The 24211-nt window shown below is 35.9% G+C and overlaps 1 protein-coding gene across 1 annotated transcript in view; it reads left to right on the top strand.

Annotated features, from left to right (window-relative positions):
* Positions 1-20636, top strand: part of LOC148943233 (putative glutamine--tRNA ligase) — an 80653-nt gene extending 60017 nt beyond the window's left edge. Inside the window, 2 exon segments of the mRNA XM_089101777.1 lie at positions 2045-2240; positions 20513-20636. Of these exon segments, the coding sequence (XP_088957903.1) occupies positions 2045-2240; positions 20513-20563 (247 nt within the window). The 3' untranslated portion in view covers positions 20564-20636.
* Positions 20637-24211: the final 3575 nt, after the last annotated feature.

Genomic DNA, 24211 nt, shown 5'->3' with positions numbered 1-24211 from the left:
TTCCTTTCGTTCCTTTCGGTTCCTTTCGTTCGTTCATGTTATACTGAAGTCATATAAGGTGCAACCACAATCAGGTGCATTTTTTTTTTTCGAAAAAGGAAACCGGTTTTCCCCTCTTCGGATTCTTCTTCTTACATTATAATTGCCTAAATCTTTTTATGTTGCTCTCCATTTTTGTTTTCTGCTATCTATCTTTTGTCAGATTTTGCAATCATTTTCTAGTCCCTAGTCTAGTTCCATTTCCTATTTTATATTGAAACTTAAAATAATTAAATCTTTGGCTGTTTTCTTGCAAGATCAACGTCAACTCCAATAGAAAATTGGAAGTTATGCAAGAGCGAAAACTTGCATTTCTGTCCCAATTGTATTGAACAAGTTGTATTGAATTTATTTAAATTATTAATTGAATTAATCTACTGAATTTAATGAATAAAAATACTTATTAAAATATATTGACATAAATCTCAATTGTGAAAGCTTCAATGAAAATGTCAAAACTTGCTTGAATTTATATTTGCTATACTTGTGAATGAGAAAATACTTCTTCACAAGTTAGAATACAGAAACCTCACGAATTAAGTAAGGCCTCCATTTCAACATGAACTTAATCAGACAGCAAAAACGGAAACAAAACATTGAGATTTGAACTTCAAACAGGAGCAAAATTCGTTCTTCCCCTAAGTTAAATGACCAACATAATGATAAATACCATTTTAGTCTAAAAAATCTAACTAATTTAAAAATTTATTCCATTTTTACATAATTTCTTGTCTTTGTATTTCTTGTCTAGGAAGTTGAAATAGGAAGAATTCTCATCTAGGAAGTTAAAATTCTCGTCTAGTAAGTTGAAATAACTGGCGGATTATCTACTTCTTCTTCATCGTTTCATTAGCAGGAACTAAAGTTTAAGTTTTCTGAATACCGCGTATTATTAATGATAATATAAGCCCAATTTTTCTTATTTACATTAGATAATTATATATGCACATACCGTATCCTGATAGAAAATTCCAAAATTTTGTGTAAATTGGAAACGTTCAGGGGGGGGGGGCTGTAGAGGGCCAGCATATCGATATTTTGGACAGCAATGTTTAACTGCTTTGTCAGTGTAGTAGGCGAGTGTTTTTGGCCATTTATCTAATTAACAACAAAGAAAAGTCGGATGATGATAATAAAGAATTGGATGAACTAAAAATCCTATGTGAATATAATGAAAAATAGTTTGCTTATTGGTATGACTGATAAGTATTTCGTATTGCAGCAACCTAGGCCGTATCCAGGGGAGGGTTAGGGGGGTTTTGACCCCCGCCCCCCGAAAAGTTTGTGTCCAACTCGTAATAACGTAACAAAAATGAATGTGAACAAATTTTGATGCAGTTTTTAAATCCTTTGGAACCCCCCCCCCCTATACAAAAAATCTTGGATACAACCCTGGTAGCAACTCTTTTCTGTGTGAACCTAGTATTAGGCCGTTTTTGAAGCACCTCGTTTAGTTAAAAAACACTACTGTTGCGAATTTATCTCTCGTGTACCTTAATTTTCAGTTTTGATTTTCTTTGTCTCTGAGTTAGTTTTGAAAATGTAATTCCTGTTATTTCAGTAAAATTTTGAACCATATTATTGGTAATTTTCTAGATTTAGGGAATGTATTTGCAGATCTTTAAAACGTAATAAATTTTGGATTGAGCAAAGTTATGAAGCTGCAAGTACTTCTCTTATGCTTCATTTAAGCAGAAGATTTATTTTGCAAGGTTCATTTTTTTATATAACAATGATATTGAAAGGTCATCAAAGGTCAGTGCCCTCTAGAGGGACAAGGAGTGGAGGTAGGTACTTCAAAATACCTTCCCGGTACATGATTTAGTCTCTAGATTTATCCTTGAAAGTTTCATTTTCCTAACCTTGCTACTTTTCATGATGTCTAGAATTTTACCTAATATAAAATATATATTTAAAAATATATACACCGGTTCCTTTTTTGCTTTGACTGAGGTTTGCTTAAGAGAAGTGCTGTAAACTATTCAATATGGGGTATATTTTTCAGGTTTAAGCACAAGCACCCTGAAGATCCGTCTGAAGTGCCTGGTGGCTTTCTAACAGACTGTGATAAGGATTCAATGAAAGTTTGTAATGCCTTTGCTGAAGTATCCCTTAGAGATGTTAAAGTGTATGATAAATACCAATTTGAGAGATTAGGCTTCTTCTCGGTTGACACAGATACGGATATATCTAAGGAAAAGGTGAGTAATATTTGTTCAGACGGTTGAACTCAGTTAATATTAAAACATTTCGCATAAGCCTGTTTTTATATTTAATTTTTTATAAAAAGTTTCTCTCTGTCATGGCTTAACTAGTGCACTTATCCCTTTTCTTTGTTTTTATTCCTTTACTCTACACGCGGCGGAAGTTTTTAAAAGCAATATTCGAGTGCCAGTTGTGTCACTACTTTGTGGTAGTCACTAATACATTTCAAATCAATGGCGTGTTGTTTTACCTTTGAAAGCAGGCCGAAACTGCCATGGTCGGCCTGTGCTGGCTAGCAAAATAAAAATTCTTAAATTGCCAATGACAGTCACCGCGTGGCGGAAGTTTGTAAAACAACACAATTATTAGTTGCTTTACTATTCTGGTAGTCTAACTAATGCCTTTAAAAACAATGTCGTAGTGTTTTAACTTTAAAAACAGGCAGAACCTGCCATAGTCGGCCTGTGCTGGCTAGAAAAATATAAATTCTTAAATTGCCAATGACAGTCACCGCGTGGCGGAAGTTTGTAAAACAACACAATTATTTGTTGCGTTACTACTCTGGTAGTCTAACTAATGCCTTTAAAAACAATGTCGTACTGTTTTAACTTTAAAAACAGGCCGAACCTGCCATAGTCGGCCTGTGCTGTCTAGAAAAATAAAAATTCTTAAATTGCCAATGACAGTCAACGCGTGGCGGATAATTGTAAAACAACACAATTATTAGTTACATTACTACTCTGGTAGTCTAACTAATGCCTTTAAAAACAATATCGTACTGTTTTAGCTTTAAAAACAGCCTGAACCTGTCACAGTTGGCCTCTGTTGGTTACAAACATCAAAATTTCTTAAATTGCCAATGACAGTCAACGCGTGGCGGTAGTTTGTAAAACAACACAATCATTAGTTGCGTTACTACTCTGGTAGTCTAACTAATGCCTTTAAAAACAATTTTGTACTATTTTAATTATAAAAACAGGTCAAACCTGCCATAGTCGGCCTGTGCTGGCTAGAAAAATAAAAATTCTTAAATTGCCAATAACACTTGACGTATGGTGGAAGTGTGTAAAACAACACAATTATTTGTTGCGTTACTGCTCTGGTAGTCTAACTAATGCCTTAAAAAACAATATCGTACTGTTTTAACTTTAAAAACAGGCCGAACCTGCCATAGTCAGCCTGTGCTGACTAGAAAAAATAAAAATTCTTAAATTGCCAATGACAGTCACCGCGTGGCGGATGTTTGTGAAACAACACAATTATTAGTTGCGTTACTACTCTGGTAGTCTAACCAATGCCTTTAGAAACAATGTCGTACTATTTTAACTTTAAAAATAGGCCGAACCTGCCATAGTTGGCCTGTACTGGCTAGAAAAATAAAAATTCTTAAATTGCCAATGACAGTCACCGCGTGGCGGATGTTTGTAAAACAACACAATTGTTAGTTGTGTTACTACTCTGGTAGTCTAACTAATGCCTTTAAAAACAATGTCGTACTATTTTAACTTTAAAAACAGGCCGAACCTGCCATAGTCGGCCTGTTCTGGCTAGAAAAATAAAAATTCTTAAATTGCCAATGACAGTCACCGCGTGGCGGATGTTTGTAAAACAACACAATTATTAGTTGTGTTACTACTCTGGTAGTCTAATTAGTGCCTTTAAAAACAATGTCGTACTATTTTAACTTTAAAAACAGGCTGAACCTGCCATAGTCGGCCTGTGCTGGCTAGAAAAATAAAAATTTTTAGATTGCCAATGACAGTCACCGCGTGGCGGAAGTTTGTAAAACAACACAATTATTAGTTGCATTACTACTCTGGTAGTCTAACTAATGCCTTTAAAAACAATGTCGTACTGTTTTAACTTTAAAAACAGGCCGAACCTGCCATAGTCGGCATGTGCTGGCTAGAAAAATAAAAATTCTTAAATTGCCAATGACAGTCACCGCGTGGCGGAAGTTTGTAAAACAACACAATTGTTAGTTGCGTTACTACTCTGGTAGTCGAACTAATGCCTTTAAAAACAATGTCGTACTATTTTAACTTTAAAAACAGGCGGAACCTGCCATAGTCGGCCTGTGCTGGCTAGAAAAATAAAAATTCTTAAATTGCCAATGACAGTCACTGAGTGGTGGAGGTTTGTAAAACAACACAGTTATTAGTTGCGTTACTACTCTGGTAGTCTAACTAATGCCTTTAAAAACAATGTCGTACTGTTTTAACTTTAAAAACAGGCCGAACCTGCCATAGTCGGCCTGTGCTGGCTAGAAAAATGAAAATTCTTAAGTTGCCAATGACAGTCACCGCGTGGCGGAAATTTGTAAAACAACACGATTATTAGTTGCGTTACTACTCTGGTAGTCTAACTAATGCCTTTAAAAACAATTTCGTACTGTTTTAACTTTAAAAACAGGCCGAACCTGCCATAGTCAGCCTGTGCTGGCTAGAAAAATAAAAATTCTTAAATTGCCAATGACAGTCACCGCGTGGCGGAAGTTTGTAAAACAACACAATTATTAGTTACATTACTACTCTGGTAGTCTAACTAATGCCTTTAAAAACAATATTGTACTGTTTTAACTTTAAAAACAGCCTGAACCTGTCACAGTCGGCCTCTGTTGGTTACAAACATCAAAATTTCTTAAATTGCCAATGACAGTCAACGCGTGGCGGAAGTTTGTAAAACAACACAATCATTAGTTGCGTTACTACTCTGGTAGTCTAACTAATGCCTTTAAAAACAATTTTGTACTATTTTAATTTTAAAAACAGGCCAAACCTGCCATAGTCGGCCTGTGCTGGCTAGAAAAAATAAAAATTCTTAAATTGCCAATAACACTTGACGTATGGTGGAAGTGTGTAAAACAACACAATTATTTGTTGCGTTACTACTCTGGTAGTCTAACTAATGCCTTTAAAAACATTGTCGTACTGTTTTAACTTTAAAAACAGGCCGAACCTGCCATAGTCAGCCTGTGCTGACTAGAAAAAATAAAAATTCTTAAATTGCCAATGACAGTCACCGCGTGGCGGATGTTTGTGAAACAACACAATTATTAGTTGCGTTACTACTCTGGTAGTCTAACTAATGCCTTTAGAAACAATGTCGTACTGTTTTAACTTTAAAAACAGGCCGAACCTGCCATAGTCGGCCTGTGCTGGCTAGAAAAATAAAAATTCTTAAATTGCCAATGACAGTCAACGCGTGGCGGAAGTTTGTAAAACAACACAATTATTAGTTACATTACTACTCTGGTAGTCTAACTAATGCCTTTAAAGACAATGTCGTACTATTTTAACTTTAAAAACAGGCGGAACCTGCCATAGTCGGCCTGTGCTGGCTAGAAAAATGAAAATTCTTAAATTGCCAATGACAGTCACCGCGTGGAGGATGTTTGTGAAACAACACAGTTATTAGTTGCGTTACTACTCTGGTAGTCTAACCAATGCCTTTAAAAACAATGTCGTACTGTTTTAAATTTAAAAACAGGCCGAAACTGCCATAGTCGGCCTCTGCTGGCTAGAAAGATAAAAATTCTTAAATTGCCAATAACACTCGACGTATGGTGGAAGTGTGTAAAACAATACAAGTACCAGTTGCGTTACTACTCTGGTAGTCTAACTAATGCCTTTAAAAACAATGTCGTAGTGTTTTAACTTTAAAAACAGGCCGAACCTGCCATAGTCGGCCTGTGCTGGCCAGAAAAATATAAATTCTTAAATTGCCAATGACAGTCACCGCGTGGCGGAAGTTTGTAAAACAACACAATTATTAGTTACATTACTACTCTGGTAGTCTAACTAATGCCTTTAAAAACAATATTGTACTGTTTTAACTTTAAAAACAGCCTGAACCTGTCACAGTCGGCCTCTGTTGGTTACAAACATCAAAATTTCTTAAATTGCCAATGACAGTCAACGCGTGGCTGTAGTTTGTAAAACAACACAATCATTAGTTGCGTTACTACTCTGGTAGTCTAACTAATGCCTTTAAAAACAATTTTGTACTATTTTAATTTTAAAAACAGGCCAAACCTGCCATAAATTGCCAATAACACTCGACGTATGGTGGAAGTGTGTAAAACAATACAAGTACCAGTTGCGTTACTACTCTGGTAGTCTAACTAATGCCTTCAGAAACAATATCGTATTGTTTTAACTTTATGAAAAGGCCGAATCTGGCACATTCGATCTATGATGACTAGAAACATCAAAATTTTTAAATTTCCAGTGGTAGTTGCTGTTTGGTTTAAGTGTGTAACCAGTTACGTCACTACTCTGGTAGTCTAAGTAATGCCTTTAAAAACAACATTGTATTTAGACTTTAAAAACAGGCTGAATCTGGTAGATTAGGCATGTGTTGGTTAGAAACATCAAAAATGCCAAATCTGGCACATCTGAAACTCAAGGTGCTGGCATCAAGCAATAGCTAATGTGAGAAAAAGCCAAGACAGATAGTCTGAGTGAGAGGCAAATCTGGCATAAGCGTTTTTTAGAATTGTATAAAAATGATGTAATTTTACTTGTTGATAAATCAGTCTGTCATCCATCCATAAGTCCATCCATCCATCCATCCTAGGGCAGAACTAAGGTAGAGAGTCATAGAACTACGGATGGATGATCGGGATTATTTTGGGTTTACTCATGACGGTCCACGGGACTTGTATCCGAAATGGGGGACTAGAAACATAAAAATTCTTAAATTGCCAATGACAGTCGACGCATGGCGGAATTTTGTAAAACAACAAAATTGCTAGTTGCGTCACTAATCTGGTAGTTTAAGTAATGCCTTTAAAACAATGTGATACTGTTATTAACTTTAAAAATTCTTAAATTGCCAATGACAGTCGACGCGTGGCGGAAGTGGGTAAAACAATACAAGTACCAGTTCTTAAATTCCAGTTCTTAATCAAAATTCTTAGATTGCCAATGATGAAAATACAAATTTGCTGGCCCCTGTACTCATCTTTGGTCTATTCATACCTGATAATGACGATTTTTTTAAATGATTTTTCTTTTGGCTGTTTCAAAATTATGAAGTTTTCAGGGCAATGCCATATTTTTTATCAGCGTTGCCATGGTCCAAACTAGCACAAGTTGATTAATAAAAAAATTATTAGTTAAATTAAACAGCGCTTGTCCCTTGATTCCCAAAGACAGCCCTACCTTAAAAGGGTACCTACACCCTCTTAACGTAGACACGTAGATCGCCACTACCGGTTTGGTTTGCCACCACTTTCCCCTTTTTTATTCTTTTACATCTTTTGTGTAAAATTGTAAACTTGTTTCAATTATTTTGTGTCAGAATTTTTCAAAATCAAGGAGGGGGGGGGGGGTAATTTCTTATGTTTAACAATGAAAACGTCCAAAAAGGTATTTTTAGATGAAAATAGCCAAGCAAATTTTAAAATTTGGGGAATGGACAAAAATGCCGAAGGGGGGGGGGAATTGACGTGTCTTTGTCTTGCATCTTTTGCCAGGTTCAGCATCTCATTTGATTTTTTCCCAAATTCACGGGATCTTTTAATCTAGAAAATGTCATATACATCTCAAACACATAAGATATTCTCTACTTGACACCTAATCCGATTCTCTCTATTCTCTTCTTTTATTCTGTTTTTTTGTACCTTTCGCCAAATTCATGAAGTCGCTTGTTTATGCTGGACCTGCACACTAGTCAGTTGTAGCGATTCGGTTATTCACTTTGCTCTTATTAAATTTCCTTTATCAACAGAAAATGCTGTTCAAGCAAAAGGCTCCGAAATCATTTTTTTTTCTTCGTGAGTTTGGTGCCATTTGTTTTTAGCCTATTTTCTGCTGAATTTTTATAATACTGAATTATCTTTGGTAGGTGTTCAAACAAAAGTTTCTAAAATCATTTTTTTTTCGTGAGTTTGGTGCCATATTTGTTTAGCCTATTTTCTGCTAATTTTCTATAATGCTGATTTATGTCGGTAGGTGTTCAAACAAAAGGTTCCAAAATAAAATTTTTTTTTTTTTTATGGTTTTTGTGCCATATGTTTCTAGCCTATTTTCTGCTCATTTTCTACAATGTTGATTTATCTCTGATAGATGTTCAAACAAAAGGTTCCAAAATCATACTTTATTTTCATGAGTTTGGTGCCATATATTTTTAGCCTATATTCTGTTGATTTTATATAATGCTGATTTATCTCTGGTAGATGTTCAAACAAAAGGTTCCAAAATAATATTTGTTTTTCATGAGTTTGGTGCCCTATGTTTTTAACTTATTTTCTGCTGATTTTTTGTAATGCTGATTTATCTCTGGTAGGTGTTCAAACAAGAGTTTCCTAAATCATTTTTTTTTCGTGAGTTTGGTGCCATATTTGTTTAGCCTATTTTCTGCTAATTTTCTATAATGCTGATTTATGTCTGGTAGGTGTTCAGACAAAAGGTTCCAAAATCATTTTTTTTTATGATTTTGGTGCCATATGTTTCTAGCCTATTTTCTGCTGATTTTCTATAATGCTGATTTATCTCTGGTAGATGTTATGTTCAAACAAAAGCTTCCAAAATCATATTTTTTTTCATGAGTTTGGTGCCATATATTTCTAGCCTATTTTCGGCTGATCTTCTATAATGCTGACTTATCTCTGGTAGACGTTCAAACAAAAGGTTCCAAAATCGTATTTTTTTTTTATGAGTTTGGTGCCATATGTTTTTAACTTATTTCCGCTGATTTTTAAGCATATGTATAAAGTATATAGTTAAGTATATGTCCTTTCAACTTTTTAACTTTTAAAAGACAAATAGAATACTTTTAAAGTTTAACCACAGAGAAAAAGAGAGGTACAACTGCTTTAATTCTATTCGTTTACTAGCATGTTTTGTTATTCTGATTCTTCTAATATATTTTGTAAGCCAATCACAATTTTTGATTATTTTCTTCTTATTGTTATTATCATTTTATTGTTTGTTATTCTATTTTTTGTTATTGTTTGTCATTATACTTTGTTATTATTTATTATTTTCTCGGCTATCATTTTTTATTCTTTGACTCTTCTAATATATTTTGTTAATCAATCATATTACACCTTGATCACACTAGTCAGATCGAAACACTGAATAATCCCGTCTTTTTTTTACCCATTGTTGTGTTTACTCTCTTTTGCTATGTCAACTTTTGAGCCACCAACTAGGATGCAAAACTTGATCGGTTCTTAAAAGTAAACTTTCTCTTTTTCTATAACTTTACAATATAGAGTTATATCTAAAATCTTGTGAATTGGATCACTACCTAGAAATTTTCAATGTACCAAGGACAGTGAAAATTAAATAGGATTTTTTTGATTGGTTATGTGGATATTACCGTATACATCATAAAAAGTAAGGAAAAAGTGGCGCTTCAGTTCTTAATGAGAAAGATTTCCAAATGCAGGTGACAGGTTTTCGGTGCTTTAATTCTTAATGAGATAGATCTCCAAATGTAGTTGACAGGTTTTCAGTGCTTCACTTCTGAATGAGATAGATCTCCAAATGCAGTAGACCGGTTTTCGGTGCTTCAGTTCTAAATGAGATAGATCTCCAAATTAAGTTGACAGGTTTTTGGTTCTTCAGTTCTTAATGAGATTTATCTCCAATTGCGGTTGACAGGTTTTCGGTGCTTCAATTCTTAATGAGATAAATCTCCAAATGCAGTTGACAGGTTTTCGGTGCTTTAGTTCTTAATGAGATAGATCGCCAAATGCGGTTGACAGGTTTTTGGTGCTTAAGTTCGTAATGACATAGATCTCCAAATGCAGTTGACAGGTTTTCGGTTCTTCAGTTAATGAGCCAGATCTCCAAATGTAGTTGACAAGTTTTCGGTTTTAACAAGCATCAAAATTAAAAAAGGAATCGTGGGTGAAATAACAGTAAAAAAATAAGTTAAAAATAATGGCGCCAAAGGGCTTAAGAAGCATACTACTACTACTACTAACAAGTCACTGCCGCACCAAGCCGCCTGAGACCAACACAGCTACGCACGCTCCTCCTCCTCCCCTACCTATATGATGCCTCCCTTTTTACATTATTTGACGAAGTATTTAGGTCTACCTAATTTTTCTTTTAAACGTTCTTCTACCTTAGACAAGGCTAGCTCAATTTCTAGTTTACTTTAAGTAGATTGCCAACAAGGGCACTCCCTAAAAATCTGTCTTTGAAAGTGAGGTTGTCTTGGGATTCGATAAATTGTTATTGTTTTAGTTTTACCTATTTATTTTCGCTGTTTGATGATATCGCAACAATGACGAAAATATAATTGTCCTAAAAACTAATGCCCTGAAAACTTCACAATATTGAAAGAGCCCAAAAACTGCTCAATTTTGGGTTTCAGGTACAAATACGTTTAAGATGGGTCCAGAGAGAGGATGGGGAGCAAAAAGCTTTTATTTTAATGTTTTTTTCTAATTTAAGGTTTTAAAAGAGTTGTATATCCTATGTTTTTATTCTGGGTGCTGCTCAAGTAAAGGAAACAAGGCTGCTGTTTTTTTTTTATACAGCCTTGACTTCCAGTACAGGGTTCGACTGAACTAAACGTAACAGGAAAAAGCTATCGTGTTTGTATTTTGAGGTTTTAAGCAGCTTTTACGATAATTAACCACGGATTTGTTGTTTAAATGAATAATTTTAGTTTTAATTTAGGTTTTTATTTTTTTTTTAAACTAACTTTTATAATCCTTGTAAAGGGGGGAATAATTAACATTGTTATTTTATAAAATTGTAATCCACAGCCTTTACACCAAATTATAAAACAGAAAATCTGGTTTTTGGTTGTCATAAGTAAGACATAAGCCTTATGTAAAGAAAACTAAACTATTTGCTGGAGAGTGGGAAATGAATCAGTTTAAATTGAATAAAAAACAGATTTATGATATTTTTTGATTTCTTAGTAACTGAAATGGAAAGTTTTAATTTTAGTATGTGAACACTACCTACATATTGAATGGTATAAGTGATATTTTGGAGGCTGAGAACATTGGTTAAGTTATAAACATATTGAATTTGTTTTTTTTTATATTGAAATATATTTTTTTTATTGTGATTTTGTTTTCTTTCTGTTTTTTGTAAAAATGGGAAAATAAATCATAAATCTTTCGGTTCTAAAAAATACTTTTGATAAGTTCACAAGTTCGTAAGTTTATTAATCCATATTCATAAACAAATAAATAAATTAAACAACACTTTCACGCTGGAGAAAACCTATAAAGGTTTGCGATCGCTTGAAAGTCCACGTAACTACTTACCTATTAACTCAACTATTTACATAAACTACAACTATTTAATTAAAACTATTATAAATAAAACAAAATAAATAAACCATAACCTATATAAAAAAAAATATAGAAAAATAAATAAATAACTGAATTAAAAATAATAATAGATAAATAAAATATAAAAGAAAAACAATAATAACAAATCCAGTCTCCATCACTCATTATACTCAACTCCCTCTTCCCTCCCCCCCCCTGCCCTTCCATCCTTACCTTAGCCTCAACCGACCCTTACCTTCCCAGCTCACCCATACCTCTCCAGCTCCTCTTCTACCCATCCTATCAGCCATAATAAAATTTAACAAATTCCCCCCCCCCCAAAAATAATCTTTTAACTTCTTTTTAAATTGAGGTGCATGTTCCGCTGCTCTAATGCTCAATGGTAGCTCATTCCATACGGATGGACCCAGGTGTTTCATTGAAAATGAAGGCCTGGTACCACGACGCAAATCAACTACTATATTATCACTTTGCCTAGTTCCATAATTATGCAGGTCACTATTAATTTGGTAAAAAACTTCTTAAAAACATCAGGGGTTAAACCATTCTTACACTGAAACACAAATACTGCAGCTGGGTAATCTCTTATCTGACCTACATTAAGGAGCTTCAGGTACCTAAAACAAGCACATGTGTCATCTACGTCCTGGACATACTGACCATTGTTCTAACAGCTTTATTTTGTAGAACTTGCACTCTTCTATAGTTGCATAAGAAGTTATTGATCCATAGGAGGCAACCGTAGGAGATATATGGATAACCAAGGAATAATATATAGTTAAAAGTATTCTTTGAAGGAGAAAGTGCTGCAGACGTCGATGTATTCCTACCCCACGGGCATTTTTTGATGAAATTTTGTCACAGTGGCATTTCCATGACAGGTGGCAAGCAAGATGAAAACCAAGGTAGCGGAGATGATCAACTTGCTGAACTTGATTACCACATAGTTACCTGGCCAGACACATCCAGTGGTGTACCAACTCTACAAAATGTCATTAAGAATGTCTTGCGAACATTTACACACAATAGACTTAATGAAGTGAAAATTTCGCTTTTCTCACCATGTCCTTCACAGATGAGGCAAACATAGTTAAAACGGTATCATCAGCAAACGAGATAAGGCACACATCTTTCAAACAAAGACGCATGGGATCAATATAGATGAGGTAAAGCAGTACGTGTGGTACTCCACACGTCACTGGAAATGCTGCTGAGCCCACATCACTCAACACTACTTTGAGGGATCTCCCTGTGAGATAACTTCCAAACCACTTTAAGCACTTTCCGCGGACGGAAAGGGTAGAAAAAACTCATAACCTTTCAAGTTGTACTTCATTCCTTCCAATTTTAGCATTCCCATTGGTCACTTCGTTTATCAGTTTCCATGTTTCTTTCATATTTCCTTTACAATTTGAAAACTTTCTATCGTAATATTCGTCCATAGCTTTGCGACGTAATTTGTTCTCTAAATTGCGCTGTTTTTTGAACAATTCATATGAACCATCACTTTTATCATCTAGATATCTTTGATAAAGCTCTATCCTTAGCTTTCGTTCTTCCAGTATTTCACTCGTTATCCATGGCTTGCGGGGTTTCTGTTTCTTCACTTTTATTACCTTAATAGGACACGCACTATCCTAAATGGGTAGAATAACAGACATTAGATAATCAAGTGCTCTCGTAGGAGATTCTTTTTTCAGAAAACACAGGGGTCCAATCGATAACACTAACCTCCACAAACTTTTGAAGATTCCCTTTTTTCATCAACCTTGTCTTTATTTTCTTTTTCTTTGCTCTGTGCAACTGACACTTCATCACACTCACCAATGACAGATGGTCAGAACCAAGAACGGCAAAAACATCAGCATAAAAAGCTTCCAATTGGCAGAACCAACAAAAATATTATAAATTAGGGTCGCACTCTGTCCAAAAATCCTCGTGAGTACACTCACAAGCGGGCATAGATCATTCGGTATTAAAAAATTTAAAAAATCAACATTAAGATTAGACAAATCAAGCAGGTTAAAATTTAAATCACCCATACCAAAATGACTAGCTCCAGACGGTACCTTTGAAATCAGCTGACCCATGCCTCCACAAAATAATACAGATAATTACTGGGCATATTAAACAACATGCTAATTATATTTTTCTCCCATCAAAATCAATTTCAATTGAAAAAACTTCAACCTTACCTTCAATCCATATACTAAGATCATCCCTTTCATTATAATTCAACCCATTCTTTATAAGGAATCCAACACCACCGCGACCCATCACCACTCGGTTCTTAACAGAAAGATCATAACTAGGAAATGATTATAGTGAGAGAGAGTGGTTTGAACTAAAAAATGTTTCACATAATCCTATTATATCAAAAGAAGAAGAACGTCGTTCAATTAATTCTAAATGTCCAGCTAGCTTGTAACCACTCGGATATTCCAAGTACATAGTCGCAGAATCTTTTCATTTATATCATGAATGTACGGCAACCGAATATAATCACTCTCCCTCATAGGCTTTAGCTCAACAATTAGTATATCATCATCGCCGGCAATACCCCTTGATAAATGATCCTGAAGACTAATTCGGTCTTGATCAGACATCATCGTATTTCCCATTAGAGAACAAGAATAGAATTTGAAAAAAAAGAGAGAAAAAAAAAATGAAAACAACGAAAAAATAACGCAAATATCGAAAAAAACTCTATAAAAGGTCATCAATTGACCAGATACGCCTGATTGGAGCAATCTTAGTTTCGCGCACAAAAATAAGGCCTTGATCAGACCACACACTGCGATTTCCAAACCCATCTCTTGAAGCGCCCAAAAGATCGCGGTTATGTTTCGTAAGTTTCTCAGCAACAAATAAGCCTGAGACAATAAGCTGCTTCTTTGCTTTAAACATACGGCGAGCTATTTCTTATGATCGAATCTGGATGAGAGCAAGGACAACTTTATCTGGTCTCTGAACATTAGTTGGTTCCAACCCTAAATCACTGAGCACTAACTATATCAGAATCCTTAATATTAGTCAGACCCATCTTGACAAACAATACCCACTTCATGGTGTCCTCCAACTCTGCAAGGGAATCTGCTTCACACCATTAAACAATAGGGAATCACTTCTTCCTTCCTGCTCAATGTCGTCTAGCTTGAGCTCAAGCTGATTCAAGTGGTTTTGCAATAAATCAATTTTATGCAAGCATGTTTTTAAATATTTTTCAATCGGTTCAAATTTAGGATAAAACTCAATATTTTCTGCATTTTAAATTTCAGAAACCTTTGTTTCAACTGGAAACTCTGTATGAAAATTAGCTGTAGTCTGCAAAGTCGATTTTTTCAGCTTTTCCTTAATTTGTATCTCGATTTCTTTAGCTAGATTTTGTTTTGTAGCCGCAAGTTCATTCTCTGTAGCCACTATTAGTCTATGGAGATCAGCAGTGGGATCTGAGAGTAGGCTATCCGTTACCAAATCTTGCCCATTTCTTAGAAACTGTCGATAAACATCAGGATGATTTTTTAGCTCTGCAATTTCATGATTAACATCCTTAATTTTTTTCGTTGATGCTTCCTTCTTATTGCCGTCGAAACTAATTAAACTTGCAACGAATAGAACCTGACGGTCGTGTTTTTTGGCAGTGCAAAAAACAACAAAATTTCTGTCTCTTGTATTGTCTTCATAATTTCTAGGATTCGAATCGGCCAAAGGGGATAAGCCGCAAATTTGGCGAAGAACAAATCTTCAGTTTTACTTTTAGCCGGATCCATGACGGTAACAATAAATATAAAAAATCAATAAAATTAGAATTTAATTAGCATCAGATAGAGACGAAAAGAAACTTATCTTTATGTGGGCAGGCCCGCGGATGGCAGTCACCTTATTGGTCGTTGGCCCGATGGACCGTGAAGACCTGCTGATTGTTAACCATCGTACTCTGACATCCAAAAACCTGTTTTAGCACAGTGAATTGATGCTCTGCTTGCCAATACAGAGCACCAGGGTTCGATCCCTGCCGCAGCAAGGTTGGGCGACAAGCTTGCTACCTGTCCCTGTAAAATATACTCAGCTATCTGAAACGTCCATTCGACGCCTTATGCGTGAGCAATGGCTCAGGGGGATCTTTATCCTTTTTTTTTTATGTATACCAAAAGTATTCCCTAGAAAAAAAAAATGTTTTCTCCTTTTTAGTCCATTTGTAAAACGTGCTTTTTTTCAGATTTTATTATTGAAGTATTTTTTGTATAATAAAGGTATGTTTTTCTTATTGAACAATTGGTTAAGAGTTAAATGCTTGCAGCTGTGTTTTCCGTGCCTTCCGTGGTGGATGTTGTAAATAATGGTTATTTTTATAGCAATTAGCAAATTAATCCGCCAATCAATCAAAAATTCGTATTCGTTCGTATTCATCTAATCAAATAGCTTTCGTAGCAAACAATACTGAACGCTAAGTTATGCTATTTTTACGGTCATTTAAGAAAAAAAAATCACTTATTTAATACACTAACAAAATATGGTACGAAGGAATTTGCAAATCTGTTCGTTCAACACTTGACGGGTTGTAGTCTGTTCCGATGCCTGGTGAGTTTGGGGGGTCGGTGCGGTTGGAGGAAGAATTGAGCGATGTTTCTCGTTCGACATGAGTGATTTCCCGAATCTCATTATCAAATCGTGTCTTCGGGCGAACAAAGTGGGCAAGCTCATAACCACAAGGGCATGCTCGTACCTCTCATACCTGGGTCCAAGAATTATTTTAGTAGCACGTTTTTGAACGTCTTCTAGTTCCTCTGACATGTAGGCAGTATTTTGTACTTGGGGATTCCAGACAGGACAACAATATTCAAGGGTAGGCCTGATGTATGTCGTGTAAGCCAGTAAGAGCTGACGATCTCAGAAACCCAGCCTTCGCATACTCGTTAAACTTCTGATTGAGTAGTGTCCTTAGCGCACGATATTGTCTACGTGCAATTTAAGCGGGCAATCGCTTGTAAAAGTCACACCTAGTATTGTCGCGGACGAGACAGATGGAAAGGGAACATCTGGTATTGTAATATCTCGTTTGAGCGGGTTGAAGCAAGATTTCTGCTCGTTCAGTTACAGGCTATTAGATTTACGCTCGTTAACGAAGTCCGAAAAAAGTGTTGGTTCAAACTGCTGTTTTGCTACTGCGTTTTCTACTATGTATTTGAGAAGCGAAGACAAGTCGTCAACGAACTTGAAACGCTCCTCGAATTCTGCAAGGATTTTATTGATGACTGCAAGGAATAAAAGGGCGGCTAGTTTTGCTCCTTGGGGACAACCACTAGTAAGTTCGGTTCAATCAGGGCAGATATAATCGGCAAATAACGGATATACCGATTGCCGTCGCCCTCGCACCAAATCTCTCACTAATAGCAGCAAGTTTTTTCCAGCTCCCATCTCTTTTGAATTTGTCAGTGCAATGGGGGGCTCTATAAGGTCGAATGCTTTCCTTTAGTCTGCCAAAGTAAATCAATAACACTGTTTAGGCTCTCCAGCCACTCAACTATCAAATGGTGCATCTGCACTAGGTATATTGCCGTGCTTATTAAAGTTTAAAAATGCCAATTAAGGGTTAAAATTCAGATTAATGTTAAATAAAAACTTGTAAGAAAATTTGGGGCTTTATATCTTTTTGAAGCCGGATACGTACATTCTAAAGCCGAAATACTAGCTATTATTAGACCCCGGCGCCGCACCGGCGCATCGACCGAACACCACCGACGAGAAGCCCGGTCAACCGCCGCCGAAGTGTCGCTACGCCACCGGAACGCCACTGGCGGCAGAGGTGGCGGCGTTCGGCTGACTTTAAATTAATTTTGCGGCAATTCTTTATTGCGTCAACCGCAATGTCGGAGCTTTTCTTTCTCGTTTGGCTTAGTATTTCGATTTTCCTGATTAGAAATCATGCAAGGCTTGCACTATCCCCAAATTTTCGGGTATTTCCCCGAAAATCTATGCGTCACCCCGAAAAAAAAATTTGGTTCCCCGAATCCCCGAAAATCACGCAATCCCGGTGCCACCACTAGCGATTTATCACCGGTGACTTTCCCTGCCAAATATTACTTTTCATACCATAATTCTTCCCTACTCTCTTGTTTGTTAATTTTCGTCTCTTTTGTTACTTTGCATAAGAACCAGAGAGATGCGATATGCAATTGGAAATATTGCAATATAAACAGTTCTTCATATGTTGAAAAAAAAGCATCGTCTTTATGAAATGAGTTTAAACCATTTCGAATGTAGTTTCCCAATTGCTATTTCTTACATCATTCGTAGTCAAGAATTTTATTTTCAAGTTGAATAGAATTATAGAACGTATTCATTACTATACAGCTTCATCCTTCAGCTGGATTTTGAAATTGATAGCCGGCAAATTGTTTTTACAGCTGAATTGTAAGTTTGCAGAATTGTTTTTTCTCTTGCTGTTTTTAGATAAGATTTTCTTAATGTTTACTACAGTGTTTCTAGTTATGTTTCTGCTACAGTGGTTTAAAAAATTCGATCACCCCACAAACGATGACCAAAAATATGCACAAATATAACAAATGCAACATTTGGAATATTAGAACACTTTTTTCGAAGCTTTGAAGAAAAGCGGAAAAGGCCAAATACCCCTAACTACGCTTGAAAGCTATTTTAAAAAGAAACTCTTGGGAAATTCCCATTGATCTGACCATAGCAGAAGCTTTGAGCCTGGGTGGGGATTAAAGAGGAGTCTTTAAGTATTTTGACCACAGGTGACTTATTGTTGCGACTTTCTTGAGTTTGGTAATTTTTGTGAGCATTTGGAAATCAAAGCTTAAACTTAATAACTGATACTAAGTCTCCTAACATTTTGCTTGGATTAAAAGTGACGAACTAGGAAGAAAATCTCAACATCTTCTTGGAGCTACTTCAGCCTGCACATTATTTCATTTAATTACATTTAAAACGGATGAGCTTTTTTTTACCTAAGAAAATAGTTGGCACTTCATTTTTCTTCATACCAAATAAACCATTAAGTGTTTTTTGTTTCAGTGTAATTGAAGTTTTCTCATGTGGAGTGTTCATCATGTATTTTTCAGTTTGATAAATTTACTCCTTTTAGATGCAGTTTATAATTTAGCTGATATTATATATTTATGAGTTCTTAATTTGGAATTAATCCCCAAAAGAAAAAATGATTAATATCCAAAAGAGCAGCCAAAAGCAATAAAAAAAGCAGCAGTTCAGCCTTAGCCTACATGACATTCTGTAAAGAAGCCAAAAAATACTTTAAAATGTATTTTTTTTAAATTGTTATTAAAAAACAGTTTTTAATACAAGGAAGGGCGTTTTAGGAATCGAAAAGAACAAGAAAAACAATCAATATCAAAGTAGCCCATTTTAACCGTTTTAAAGGTGACAAAACAGCTATAGGCAAAGGGCATTATGAAAAAATTAAGCTTCAAAGTTCAATCTTATATTCAAAGTTTTTAACCAGATAACTGACGAATTTTATGATACGGTATTTGAAGTTTTGTATACAGTAATGCTCGATGAAAAAAACACTACTAATTTGAATAATTATTTATGTTAAGAATACATAGCTAATAGATACTTCAACGATTATGCAAGGGTTCTGAAACGCCACAGCCATTTCGTTTCTACCAGATTTCTACTTCTCTTGATGAATAACGAAGAAGACCAGTTTCCAGCCAGCGACTTGTGAAGTTTTCAACTCATGAATAGGCTCGAATATGTTGTAAATTTAAGCTGTGATTTGAGAAAGACTGATGAAAACACTAATTTTTGCGGTCAACATTGATCGCGCCGGTGGCGCGCCGCCAACATCTTACCGGCGGTGCGTCGCGCTGTTTTTGGCCCCGCCGCCGCCGGTATTTTCTCATCGGCGAGGCGCCGGGGTCTAGCTATTATTACTCCTGTCAAAACCAGTAGGCCTACGTTAACAGCCTCGATTTAAAACAATATTTATGGAATTCACAAGAAAACGATCGGTTGAAGATGGGCTGTTTAGTCTGTTTTCTGATCGTAAGGTGTATGAATGAGGCTGTAAAGTTTGTTTTTGAGGCTGTATATCGGTTTGAAACTGAATAGACTTTGTAGTAGAAAACGGTTGAGGCTGTATGTCGGCTTGAAACTGAATAAACTTTGTATTAGAAAACGGTTGAGGCTGTATATCGGTTTGAAACTGAATAAACTTTGTATTAGAAAACGGTTAAGGCTGTATATCGGTTTAAAACTGAATAAACTTTGTATTAGGAAACGGATGAATTTAGATTAAATCATTTCGATTTAATTATATTCATTTAATTAGATTTAAAATAGTTAATCATTTTAATTTAATTATTTTAACCCTAAAATGGGGAGCATTTGTTGAAAGTATGTTTCAATTTCTTACAGACATATTTGCTAAGAATAGAATTGCCCATGATGAGGTAAAGCCCCATTCTTGTTTAACCCTAATGTTGATAACCTATTTAAAGAAGTTTGCTGTATCGCTTTTAGGCTAAGACTAGTGGTTAAAATAACTTTTAGGACAGAAATCAGATGTAAACGTTATTTAATGGTACCCTAATTTTCTACTCTCTCTCTCTCGCTCTCTCTCTCTCTCTCTCTCTCTCTCTCTCTCTCTCTCTCTCTCTCTCTCTCTCTCTCTCTCTCTCTCTCTCTCTCTCTCTCTCTCTCTCTCTCTCTCTCTCTCTCTCTCTCTCTCTCTCTCTCTCTCTCTCTCTCTCTCTCTCTCTCTCTCTCTCTCTCTCTCTCTCTCTCTCTCTCTCTCTTTCTCTCCCTTTCCCTTTCTCTCCCTTTCCCTCTTTTTCTTTATGTTCTATTTTACAACTTTAAGGCGTAACAGCGATGATATATCTTTGATGTTTTGGGTTTGGTTATCAGTGTCAATAAAAATAAATTCAATAATTTGAATTATATAAGTTTCATTATTTATACTGAATAATTTACTGGATTAGCTATTTAATTATTTTATTTTGTTTACAGGTGGTTTTCAACAGGACTGTGTCGCTGAAAGAAGACGCTGGGAAAGTCTGATGTTTAATTTGGATGAACTTTTAATTTTATTTTACACTGGCGTAAATATGGATTAAAGTATGCTTATACTTTTCATCTTTGTTAAGAGTTTATTTCTAGATTTCTGTGTCTAGAATTTAGAGATGGAACAACAGCTTTATTCTTCACTTATTAAATATTTATATCTGAATTCTCTTTAAAGGTTCTATGAGGTTTTGTTTGAATGTAGCTTGGAAAATCAAAAATAAAGGACTGGAAAATCAATCTTAGCCTACAACTCTGTAAAATAAAAAAAGAGAAAAACTCCTATAAGGTCTCAGTCCGGGTCCAGGTATACCAGCCTATGGTAAAGCCGGACGGTGCAGAACCGTCGTTGAATTTTTGTTTAAATGCCTGAGAGATCAGTTTTTTTTTTTAGAATTCTTGTGTTTTGATTACCGTGTATACGAAACAAGGTCGTCCCCGAATAGTGTGGGAGGATGTTTTAAGAAAATATTTAAGAGAAATGTGAACTTTTTGGGAGGGTGTAAGGAAGGAGGCTTCGAATAGACTGGCATAGAAGAGCAGTGTGTTTAGCTGTGTTGGCCTCAGGCGGCTTGCTGCTGCGGTGAGTTGTTTGTAGTAGTTGTAGTTGTAATTAGAAGCTAAACAGTATTGCAGTATTTTGTAGAAGCTAAACTATGTTACAATTGTTTTGTCGTATACTACATTATGTATAGTTTTAAATTTGGCTTGAGGCACATTATAGCAGTATTTCCACTATCCTCGAGTTTTTGGGGATTTTCCCTCATGGAAATTACTAGTTCTACTGATACTACTACTAATAACTCACTGCAGCACAGTCACATATTTTCGACGTAATACCTTTAATTAGGGTTTTTTTTTCAAATCCACACTGTTTTTTTATGGCAAACAAAGAAACGTTCAAATGGGGGTAAGTCCATTTATTAGACATATTCCCCAAACGTATTAAAGAAGAGATTTACATCTCAGGACTTTGGATGAACCCAGTTATTGAACTCTCCCAGACAAATCTAGTGAATGAACTGAAGTTTTTATTTTGCTCTGTATCAATATGTCAGTTTTAATTTTAATGCTTTAGTATATCTGCTGATGACGATCGCCACATATATGGTCGAAATATCCAGACTTTTGTATTTGTTTTCACTGTCTAATAAAAGGACTTATCTCCATTTGAACGTTTATTTGTTCAACACAAAGTCACTTGTGGCCAACACAGCTACGCACGATCCTCCATCTTGATCTATCTAAGGCCCCATTCTTTACACCCTCCCAAGTTCTGATTTCATTTAAATTCTTCCTTGCGACCGCTCCTTCCCCCCAGTTCAGGGACAACTTGTTTTTCGTTTAGCCCTAGATGGCAGGTCAAAAAGGAACATCTTTGGTAGTCTGTCATCCTTCATTCGCAAAACTTGTCCTAGCCATCTCAGCCTTTCTCTCATTATGGGCCTAGAAAGAGGGATAGAACCAAGTTTTAGTACAGCTTACTGTTCGAAATACGGTCAGTGAGATGGATACCAGGTTCTCCAAAATATTGCCACAAATTAATTTTCGTACGAACGTCAAAACGAAAACCAGATCATCAAATTTGTCAATAGTAATTTTAGGGGAGATTTGGGACAACCCAATTTTTTTTCAATTATATTTAGGACAGCCTACTGGAAAGACCGCATTATTGTCTCTTTTATTGATAACATCAGAATTATATAAGACTACTTAAAAGTCTCAAAGTTCAAATTTTTGACTTTTATCAATCACAAATACGTGATCAATAACAGCAGTTTCGTGGTTGAGAAAAACCTATGAAGGTTATAAATATCGACTAGAGTGACAGTACTATGACTGCAGTGTGACTGACTTGCTCCCATCTTCCATCGTCCAAAGCCTTCTGGCATGATCTTATCAATTACCGGCTGATGCTATTTCTCTTCTTTTATTGCCCTGTTGCAAAATGAAAAACAAAGAGAGAAAAAAGAATTTATCCTTTGGATATACTATCTACCCTTATTAGCCCCTTCAGTAACTTCCTTATAAATCCGATGTCTATCCTTTTCAACGATATAAATCTCGACTTAAAGACAGTTACAAGTATATTGTGGCTCGGGCATTAGATAAATCTGATTAAAAGCATTAGGGACGATTCAATCATTTTTACAAAATTTCATCACAATTGTTTCAATCCACTTCCTCAATTGTATTCATTTCTGAAAATAAACCTTTTCTTTTTCAAATGATTAACATCGCTTTGGATATCCACTATCGTTGGACTTTGGGAGAAGGTTGACACTTGCCACAAAAAGTCTATTTCAATGATTAAATTATCTAATCTCCATGCGGCTTCATATAAATATAGAAGTGTTGTAAAGGGGGGGGGGGATTAGTCTTCCATTTCACTTCATTTAGACTAAGCCTGAATAAGGGTGCCGTGGATGATGGCTCCTTTCTTATTATAGAAAAATATTGAGATTTATTTAAATCCTCATCTAACTAAATTGATTTGCTTTCTATAACATAAAGCAGCAAAAAACCACCCATGGCCTAAACAGCTCCGCACCTTCCTCCTCCGCCCCAATTTATTCAAAGCTTCCCTTCTTACTCACTACCTAGAATTTCCAATCCCTTCAAATCCTTTCTTACGACCCCTTCCCACCTGATTCGGAGATGATCTGATTTCTGTTTTGCCCTAGATGGATGGTCAACAAAGGGAATGTTTGGCAATCCGTCATCCTTCACCTGCAAACCGTGTCCTAGCCATCTCAATCTTTCTCTCATTACAGCCCTAGAAAGCACAAAAGACGCATATTTCCTGTACATCTTACTGTTTGACATTCAGTCAGTCAAACGGGTACCTAAAACAATCCGTAGATAATTCTTCTGGCAAACATCCAACAAATCTTCCTGCATCTTCCGAAGTGTCCACGATTCAGAACCATTCTTGAGAATTGTCATCGCTGTAGCTTCCAGTATTCTAATCGTAGTTTCCAAACTTTTCTTCTAATATGCATACCGGTACAGAGGTCGAAATTTGGGGTATCGTGAACCACGAGATTTCTTTGGGGGTGGTGTCAAGCGCTACCAGAAACCGTTTTCAGCGAGTTTAAAAAGTAACAATATATCTCATATCTTATTTATATACAATCTCTGATGTCTTCTTGCTTCCAGGAGACGTCTCCCCTCCTACTAGCATCTACGAAGAACATTCCTGTAAAACAGGTTGGTTCAAAAAATTTCAAGAAAACAGCGATTTTCGATTTTTTTTTAAAGTATGGCGTCACATTATACTAACACCATTATAGCTAACATCATAGTATCCCATTTACTTTTTACGTCATATATGGTTACAACCTACGATTATGACGTCAATAATCATCTTGAATATACTACTACTACTAACAGCTCACCGCAGCACCAAGCCACCTGAGGCCAACACAGCCACGCACGCTCCTCCATCCCTATCTATTCAAAGCCTCACTCTTTACACCCTCCCAGGAAGTATCTATTTCCTTTAAATCCTTCTTTATGACATCCTCCCACCTCAGACGAGGACGAACTGCTTTTCCTTTAGCCCTAGACGGCTGGCCGAAAGGACAATCTTCGGCAATATGTAATCCTTCATCCGTAGAACGTGCCCTAGCCATCTAAACCTTT

The sequence above is a fragment of the Artemia sp. Qi Xiang Cuo genome, chromosome 15 (assembly GCF_049724085.1).
Source record: "Artemia sp. Qi Xiang Cuo chromosome 15, ASM4972408v1, whole genome shotgun sequence".
NCBI classification, from domain to species: Eukaryota; Metazoa; Arthropoda; class Branchiopoda; order Anostraca; family Artemiidae; genus Artemia; species Artemia sp. Qi Xiang Cuo.
This window is presented reverse-complemented; position numbering and strand designations above follow the sequence as displayed.